General features: G+C 44.0%; 1 protein-coding gene across 2 annotated transcripts in view; it reads left to right on the forward strand.

Moving 5' to 3' along the window:
* pxb (putative Hedgehog signaling attenuator pxb) overlaps positions 1–8,417 on the forward strand; it is a 214,997-nt gene extending 206,580 nt beyond the window's left edge. For both annotated transcript variants that reach the window (XM_076536018.1, XM_076536019.1), the window contains 3 exons: positions 82–193; positions 2,881–3,228; positions 3,363–8,417. In XM_076536018.1, the coding sequence (XP_076392133.1) occupies positions 82–193; positions 2,881–3,228; positions 3,363–3,949 (1,047 nt within the window). In that variant the 3' untranslated portion in view covers positions 3,950–8,417. The remainder of the gene's footprint in view (positions 1–81; positions 194–2,880; positions 3,229–3,362) is intronic.
* The last annotated feature ends 1,613 nt before the right edge of the window (positions 8,418–10,030 follow it).

Genomic DNA, 10,030 nt, shown 5'->3' on the forward strand with positions numbered 1-10,030 from the left:
TCTAATCTTAAATCATGAAGAGGTTAAAGCGGGATCAACGTGAAACTAACTAGATCTAACAATTTTTCATTGTTGCGACAGATGCTGGACGTGAAGGATAGCAACCGAGGGGTGTTCGTGTGTAGCAGTCCAGGTCCTGATCCGTACACGTCGCAGGACCTCTACAATCCTGTCTACGAGGAGCTCAGCAACGGTGAGTGATTCAACGCGAAATCAAGAAGATTGGTTCGTTCATGACAGAGAATTGTTTCAATCCTGAACAACGATTCAGTATCGCGTCGAAACGCCAATCACACGCTCTCGTTCTAGACAAGAATCGCCTGTGAAGATTCTCAGGTGTACCGCGCGATCCAGCTCAGAGAGAACATAGGTACGATCGCAGTTGCACGGCGTGTCGCGATTAACCTTCCGGTTGAATCTGGTTGAACTTTGTTGTTGGCTAACACCGTGTTGCATCTTCTTTTATTATGTGTACCTTTTCTAACTCGCCAGTAAAACCGCTTTCAAATATTGAACCGAGACCGAACTTTGACCCGGCATCCTCGGAACTTTCCACGAGTCTTTCGCAAGAATTTTCATTGCCAGACTTGCACGCTTTTCAAGCGGGCTATGATCCTGATCCGTCACTTTATATACCATTCAAGAGAATAGGCTGCTTCTTTCTACGTTAGTCTTAGAGCAAATATCTTTGCCAACCCAGTACAATGTACTGTGTTAGATGATGTTGCAATAAATTTTACAGATGCTGAAGTTAATTAGTAAAGTAAGATGAGGTAGCAGCCATTGCTACCATTACTAAGGTAATGCTAGTATGATACTAGCATATTAGCTAGTATAACAACCCACTAGTTCTCCACATTGGAAATAACAGCGCAATGGTACTAAACCTCCGGAAAAGAATCAAGCGCATCATTTTTCTCTGGCCACGCTTATCTCCCGATTAATTCGACGAGAACTGTCGGCGATGAAGTCCGCCGACGGTGTCTAATCTCCGTCAAGACGGAATCGGAAGCTCTTCATCTTCTTCTTCGTGTATCTTGTTCCTCATCCATGGCGAGTATCTTGATAGCGTCTCTCTCTGGCTCGTCTCTCTCGCGCCGCGTGTAAACCACCCACTCCTCGACCCGCCATACTGCGCGGTCTTCTCTCGAAGGAGATAAGCGTGACACGACCTCTGACTTATACTTCCCATTAGTCGGATGGCTAATTAGCATGGTGATGAGACTTTCGACGTTTGACGAGGACGCGGTAATCGAATATACGTGCTACACGAGGCGCATCGTTTCGATCTATCGTACGTACGTGTGCACCTAACCACGCGTTCTGCATCAACCGTCGCATCATATAATACGAGATCGTATTCCTGCGCTTCGGTACGATAATTTGTCTTGGTTAACGTCACACGGGGTGGTCTTACGCCGGTGAAATCCCTTTCGGAAAAAACTTTTGCCCGAACTCGTCGGGAGACCTTGCAAGTTTTTACTCGAGTCTCGGGAACGACTTAGCCATTCGAACACGCGAAATTTACAGGGGAAAATTTCGAGTTAGAACTTTCGGCTGATAAACTTAGGGTTACGAGTTGTCGAGTACAACGTTAAGTTAGGGTTATTACCGCTGTCGGCCATTAAGGGTTAGATAGGTTAGCAACTAAATGTTCGACGAGGTTAACTTTGTCGTCGCGTTGAAAGTGTTAATAGTGTAATTCGTTAGCATACGCCAAATTAAAATTGAACGAAACGTCTAAATGATCGAGTACCGGAGACACGGATAGATTTTATCGTATTTTGCCATTTTTAAAGGCTTTCGCGCGGAGTATCGAGCTTCTGGTGCGATGGAATTCGGTATCCCCGGGGAAATCCGGGCTTATTCGCTTGAACCGTTGATAAAGGAGAAGATATAGAATGACGGAGATTAAAAGCTCAACCGCGGTAAACAGAGACTCGTCTCTTTTTCTGTAAATAACGATCTTGTTCCGAGCAAAGCGAAGATGGAACGCCCCAAGAGAGATTCGAGGAACTGCGAGAACGTCGATTAGAGACAGTCGATAAACTTTCGTCGATTCCGCTGTTCCACTTTTCAAATTTATTTGTTAACCAAAAATATCTTTCTGCGCTCGTTAAATTCACACCATACTTCTGGCTCGTTCTATTTTTCGTCGTCGATAATAATTGTCAAAAGGACGATATTCGCGGAACGCAGCGTGCGTTGTTCGCGCCACGTCTATTGTTCTCGGCTTTTTGTTTTTTGGTGTAACACGAAAATTGGGTGAACAGTGTATGGCCAGAGAAGCGAAAAGACCGACCGAGAGCTGGCCAACCAAAATCGCTTTTGATTTCAACCGCAAACACGTGTTTGATTTTAACCGTAAACAACATAATCGGTTAGCGAACAAAGATTATCGAGTTTAAATCCCAATCGAGTTCGGGCTAAATAAACGGAAGTCAAAAAGTTCCAATTACATCGCGACTTCTAGGTCAGATTCCCGTCTTTCCGGCATCCTAATTCCGTGGATTGTTAGATTTCCAGATACCTGTACCCTCGAATTCCTAGATCCCCTGACAGCTAACAAAGATAGCATGCTTCGCTTTGGCTCAATGATTGCCTCCGTTTCTGTTTAAACAAGACAACAACAACGCAACAATAGCGGATCTCTCTAACTAATTAATTCCAACACTGCTACGCTGAAAATTAAAAGCAACCCTCGCCCCTTCGATTCAACTTGATTTCATCCAGACGGAGATCGTAACTTTGACACGAGGAAAGAGATTGGCCGTTAATTAATTAACGAACCGTCCAATTAATTACCGTAACTGTAGTCGGGTCGCGCAACGAATGCCGCTGAATGCCGGGGTCCGCTTATGCATTATTCATTCGTTCCAGGGGACCATCCGGAAACGGACGAGGAGAGCGAGCTGAACGCACGGAACAGACTGCACCATCATCATCACCATCATCGGCATCATCATCGGCCGTCGTCGAAGCCGGCGAGCGAGGACGAGTTCGCCGAGGACGAACTGTCGGTCGGCGAACCGTCCGAGGCCAGGATGCTGACGTCGACCGGCCCGACCTGGGGCACCTGTCCTGCCGGTGGCAGGCCATCGCGAGAGAAACGGGGCAGGAGTCCCAGGAGCCTCGACAGACGCAGGAGAGACAAGAATCACGATGTGGGAGAATTTCACGAGGGAATGCTGCTGGACGCGTTGCTGCAGCTCTATCCCAGCGTCGCAGGTGAGGAACCCTTCAAACTAGACTCTAGATCTCGAATTAACCGACGACGTTGAAGTAACTGGATGTCCCGTCGCGGTCGTGGAGTATTGCTTATTACCTAGCAGTAAAATGACGGAAATCGTGAATTGTTTCAGGTGTAGCTGGCAACCGATCGAATAGCAATCAACGACAACAGTCCGTCCCTTCGGTGGCCCACAGGTTACCCTATTTCGTGCCACCGATGCCAGCCACCCAGGCGCTCAGGGTCGAGGAGAACCCGTACGAGAGCGTACCAGTGTTAGGCCCTCTCCATCACTATTCCAGCCAAAGCAGAAGCAACAAGGACAGGTCACGCAAGTCGAACGACAAGTACAAGTACTCGACGCAATACGGGGCCGAGTATTACGGGCTGCAGAACCAGGACACGACCCCTGTGTACACGCAGGTCGGAGGAGAGTATACGGACACCTATTCGCAGCCGACTGACCGTCTTTACAACGAGGACAAATACACGCAACCGGTGTATTACGCGACGAGGGACGGCGACCAGATTTCTTCCGGCAGGTTGTACCAGGCCCAACCGGACAGCAGTTTCGGTAGCGATAGCGGGTACAGCCATCACACTTCCGGTACGACCGGCACCACCGGCACACGCAGCAGCAACTCGAGGACAAATCATAGGAAGGACAAACACCGGAATTCGCATCATTCCCATCATTCCGCGGACTACATCGTGTCCTAATGCTCGACCGTGAACGGTACGCTTCGAACGAAGGACAATCTGCGAAGATGACGAAGATCGGATGAATGTTGTAATTACTTTTCTAAAAAGTAACGATCCCGCGTTTTCTTTCGCGTATTTATTTTGTAAATCGTTTTTATTCTGTTTCTTTTTTATCGGAAGAATAGAGTATTTTATTTTCGTACGCCAGGCAACGAGAGGCTTGCGCATTTATTTTATTATTTGGTCCTTGTTATTATGATTGTTGCGCGTGATATAGAAAGTATTTTAGTATTTGGAGACGTAACGTCGGAAATCGAACGTCGACGGAAGTTCGTGCTTCTGATATCTACCGGAGCAATAGAAAAGACTATAAGAAACCTCGACGATCAGATATATTCTAGGGCGCGACACACTCACGGAAAAACACAGTGATCTCTTAGTGATTTAGTAAGACTATTTAAAAAAATTATTTGTAATCTAATGAGACTCAGGCTGGTACCAAAGGACGCTATTAAGTAATCCGACTTTTTAGCCTTCTAGTTTGTAATTTAATACACGTAGAGCTGCTCGCGAGACAATTATTATTAAAGAGAGTAAAACGTCGGAAATCGTGACGAGACGTGCGACTACCTACGCGTCTCTTCGCACTGACGAATGAATTTTAACGCGTTCGAGATCGCTAAATCTACGCAGAGAACGATCGGCCGAAATCTGATTAGTATTGATTGATGTCGCGACGGTGTTTTGTCGAATGTCTCGACATCGATCGGTTCCAATGGTGCAATTCATCTCGAGCTACCGGTCTCGAACGCGTTAGACGATTTCAACGAGAGAAGGGAAAGGTGAACCGATCCACTGCCAAACGATCCTAAATAATTTCGCAAAGACTGCCATCGATTAAGAGATATCAGTCATTGGCGTAACTAGGTAGCTCAAGCTGGCCCCTTTTCGACATCTAGCTTCGTAGAACACCTTACATTAGAAATTCAGAAATCTCCAAAATTTCCCTGATAGGTTAATAAATCTGGGCCACATCCGAGAAACATCCTAATTACGCCGATGTTATCAGCCATAATTACGTACAAATTACAGTTTGATACGCGTTCGTCCCCGAAACAGACACTTAGACTAGCACCTAAATACCTTCTCGTGCACTTAGCCATTCGCAACGAATTCATTCGGAACGCATACACGTACACGCTAGTAGTTTCACCAGTAATTTAAGCACCGAGTTGCAACTTTTCCTCGTCAATTACGAACGCTAGGTAATTATCGTATAGCGTAAGAACGCGGGAACGAGTTCTATCCAGCGAACGATCAGGACAACCTCGTACGAGATGCGTTTCAATCGGAAAACATAACAGGAAAATCCATGAGGGAACTTTCTCGAAAGCCTCGATGCTCCTCCAAAGAGAATAGATAGCGCTTCTTTCTGCGAGTCCTTCCCCTGCTGCACGTTCCTCATTCTCAAATCTCTTCTGTAAACCCGGCAAAACGATAACGTGAAAGCTATCGACAACGTAGACGTCTTTCCCAAAGGATCAAACAACGTCGCTGCATGTCGCCTTCTTTATTTTTTTAAAAACCGAACGATCTTTACTTCGGGAAATGGCGTTCGCAGAGGGAAGGAGGACATCGGGTTTTAGGGTACGTTTTCACCTAAATCATCAATTTTTATTGACACGACACTGTGACATTTTTTTCCAATTATTTTCCCATAGTATATTCTTAAATGCCATTAAAAGTCGCAAATTTCTTTTGTAACATTATGACTTTTTTGAACATATTTTTACGCAATCTCGCTTGTAATACTTTATTCCTTATCGTGACGCCATTGCAATTTCTTCGAATGTTTCCGCACTATTTTATATCGTGTACGTGACAAAATTGCTGCTGCCGTGACAGCATGACATTGAGACTCGTAATGTCCGCAAGGATAATGACATTTGGAACCGCCACATTAAATGTGGTTTATCGACGCACGAAAACGTACCCTAAGATTAAAGATCATAATAAAAATATCGTACGATATGATGTCGGTAGTCGCACGATTTTCTGCTCGCGAGGCGACTCGATCACAGAGAAAGATACAAACAGACAGACCAAGAAGAAGATTCTGAAAGGATAGTAGAGAGGACAGTGTTCTTACTAGGCTGTACAGGCTCTGCACATGCTGGTACACGATACAAAGGCAACTATAGCTATACAATACCGTAGACTTAAGAAAGCGGACAAGCATTATTCGCGAGCGATCCCGTGTAAATAAACGAGGCAGGAAGCGAAAGGGAGAACGAGAATGAGAAAAGCGTCCGGTGGTTTACCATCGGTGTAGCATACCTGTATCATATCGTTATCAGACTATCTCGCGTGCATGCGTGTGTGACGTGTTCCCTAAGCGACGAGCAATGGACAAAAGATACAGAGAATGAATTTAATATATATATAAAGTATATAATTTTTAAATTATTTATAACGAGCTGCGCGTTGTATAGCGCCGATAGAGACTTAACGCGTGAATAAGAGAGTGAGATAGAAAGTGAGAAGGTGATCAAATGAGTTTTTCGAACCGTCTAACACGTTGAAGTGCACTAATTTTCAATTTAGACAAAAAGATTCTGAACCTCACAATTTCAGCAATAAACTAGCGAATCGAGGTATAATTTTTTAACGGAAAATTTCACGCTTAACGTTGTGCTTTCATCGATATTGGCACGACATGCGTTAGTATCTCCGATAACGTATGTTACGATTGTTTCTACTATGCCACTCAACGTGTTAAACAGGTTGTCTGGAAACGTTCCAGATTCTCCCTTTGGCTTCCTGCTACTGTACACACTTTAGATGCATGTAGAGCGAATACCTCACGAAAAAGATAAAGATCACTCTGTTGTAAATATAATTTTATATGTACAAGCCGAGAAATCAGGTGTGTGCGTAGGTTACTTAGCGGACACCACTATTGGACACACGATCGTGACGCGTTATCCTCTCTCCCTCGATTTCAAATTCACTTCAAATACACAAAAGTTACAATCGAGATCATTAGGTATACGTAAAAAATTTCAAAGTTAATTTCTAGTAAAAATTCTCCCGATCTGCAAATTTCATTGGAGCTCACTTTTTCGTTGCTCGAACATCAAACCGAAGGTATCGATCTAGAGGGACGTTCGAGGGTAACGAGTTCGCGTTCGAGGATAAAGGTGAACTGTAGGTGGTATTACATGTACTTATCGGGGGGGATAGGGGGAAAACGAAAGCGCACGACCAGTCACAATGTATGATCAAAGATGCGTACAATCAAAGAGTGCAGGGAGAGAAGAATGAAAGAAGCGAACGAGTCGCGAGAACACGCACGATGGAATTAGAATGGCAAACGCTTTTGTACGATTTTACGTCCATGTTAGTCAAACGTTTCTCGAGATCGTTTTTTATATATACGGTATATAAAAGTATATGTATACACACAGAGAAAAACACACTCGTGTACAGTAGGTACGACGAAACCTAATTTATTATCATTGTTCTCATTTCGAAGAAGACGGGGTCTTTTTATACCCCCGTGAGGGTGAGAACTCTCGAGAGAAAGCGTCGATAGTATTCCTCGCGAGCGGATAGTATCGAGAATAGTGTTCGTTCGCGAGAAACGTCGGCAGCTTCTGACGCGAGTTTTGATACCCTTCGTACACGTACTTTGTCGCAATCGAATTGTTATATTATCGATATTCATGCAAACCGCGTATAACGTATTGATTATCATTATTATCACTATGCTGGGGAGGTGCTTGATTTTCGCCTTTCGTTGTTTCGTTCCTTCCGAACATTTCGTTGGCTGGCCAATTGGCGATGAAAGCACGATGCGATACAAAAGAGAAGGAATAGCAAGAACGAACGAAAGGAAGATTTCTTGTCCCTTTTTGAAAACGCGTATACGAGTCGCGAGGTTATTATTTATTGTTGCGTTCGAACGGGAGAACGGAGGGTTGTCGGCCCTCCTTTGCCCCTTTCTACAGTCTCGCTAATCTTAGCTGCGATTTAGCGATATAGGCAGAAAAAAACCAGACGACAGAAAACATAGGCACTAGAGTACCTCGGATGGTAACAAGTAGCACTCTTGAAAGTTAGCTTGCACGGGCGTTCTCCTTTTCCATCGCGCCGTCTTGAGGGTGAATCGGAAAGAAGGGTGAATGAAAAGGGAAAGATAGAATCGATCGTCGAAACGGGACGAAGGTCGTGAGGAAATAAAATAAGAAAATAGAGCTCGTGAAATCGGCCCGATCGATGGGGAGAACACCAGCTCGCAGAACAGGGTAACTAGCTCTAACATCTATCTCTTACATCATTTAAGAAATGGAAAATAAAAAAAAACTCTATCACACTCGTTCACCTTATGGTATCACAGGTTCACTCTAATCACGAATGTCGGCCAAGGCTAACTCGAGACACTATCACACCTTCGTACTAATAAACGATTTACTATTCAATTTCACTCGACGTCTACGTCATTTATCCTCGCCCCCGTATCGCATTACCCGAATCAGTGTAATCCCTTCATTTTGTTTTTCCCCTTCCAATAATTCATTTTCATTTTATCATCCCGAAAATGGAAATCGTTGATATTCGAATATATTCATCGATCGTTAAAAATAAACGAGCGTAAGTAATCGGCAACAACGATGCGGCTAACTCGATCGCAAGTCCAATTTCCCGCTCGTGCTTTCCATTAAGCATGCGTCGGTTAACGCGAATGCAAATTTCATTGCGAGATCATTTGTCACGGAATAAACTTTTCATCGTTACGAATGCATTTACGATACGAAATTCGGTGGGAAACGCACGCGCCCTGGATACCCGATGAAAATTGCGTCGTTAGCGGTCTCGAGATCGAGTATCGATCGTTGCCTGCTGTCCCGATTTTTCATGACATTCTGCAAAAACCGTATTGCTGGGACCGTTCAGCACGATCGTATTTCAAGATGGGTCATGGTGGTCCTTAAAATTCAAAGTTACATATAAGTGACGTATTCAGGGATGTACTTAAAGGTTGCCTGATCAAACCTAATCGTATTCTCCTAACCCCTTGCACTGTTTTGACGAGTCAGACTCGTGACGCACTCGTACTTCGGCTGTGATCAATTTTACTCGAATTTTTAGTACACTGCAATTTGACGTTCAAGTCCAATTGCATAGTCAACGATTGTATAATAATATATTGACATAACATTTCATATTTTTTTGTCTGCATTAATATTGTAGCAGTAATTAGTTCTGACTGACGCACTTGACAAATAAGCCATAATACAAGGGGCTCGCGTATATTTTACAAGTAACAAGTTGCTCGAGTACATTAATGTGAATGAGTCCATGTCTGTTATAAATTTATTGTCAGAGAATATTTATAGTAACAGCAGGTTATTAGGTTGCATATGAATTGTATGAAAGAAAACATGGTAAAGTAGTGAAGGAAGAGTAAGGTGAAACTATCAGGCCACGAACAAAAAGTCACACGGAAAGTTCTGAAAACAGGAACCGTGTTAATAATCGAAGCTCTTTCCTCGGTATTTCCATCAGTTGTTAAGAAACTCCCTCAGTGTTCGACCTTACTTTTCTGTCTTCAACGAAGAAAGAGAATCTCCTTTAAGTTCCGAAGAAAGCCGTCGTAAAGATCTTTCCAACAGAAGGAGGAGTACTTATAAGCCGTTGGAAAGGGAACGTAGTTCGCGATGAATTTTCATCTCGAATCCGTACCGTCGTACTTTGAAGCAACGAAACATTATTAATTGAGCCGGGAGCGAAAGAAATTAATTATCGTTCTACTCGAGACAACGGACGGCGGGAAAAGCATCGCGCCAGAATGAAAGGTCGAAAGGTGCGAGAAACGGCCAGCTGGATGCAAAACAAGAACCGCATGACTGAGCACCTACGATGATCAATATTAATGAAAATGCAGCCTCTGTTGCCTTCTTTCCGTCCCGGGATCGGCCATAACTTCGCGCAATGTTTTCGACTTAAATTAAATTTCCTCCGACGACGCCGACGTCTTATATCGCGCCGTATAAGTCACCCGGCCTCTTAATTAAATTGTTTTGCAGTTACTCGGTA

Source organism: Megachile rotundata, chromosome 10 (assembly GCF_050947335.1).
Source record: "Megachile rotundata isolate GNS110a chromosome 10, iyMegRotu1, whole genome shotgun sequence".
Classification (NCBI taxonomy): Eukaryota; Metazoa; Arthropoda; class Insecta; order Hymenoptera; family Megachilidae; genus Megachile; species Megachile rotundata.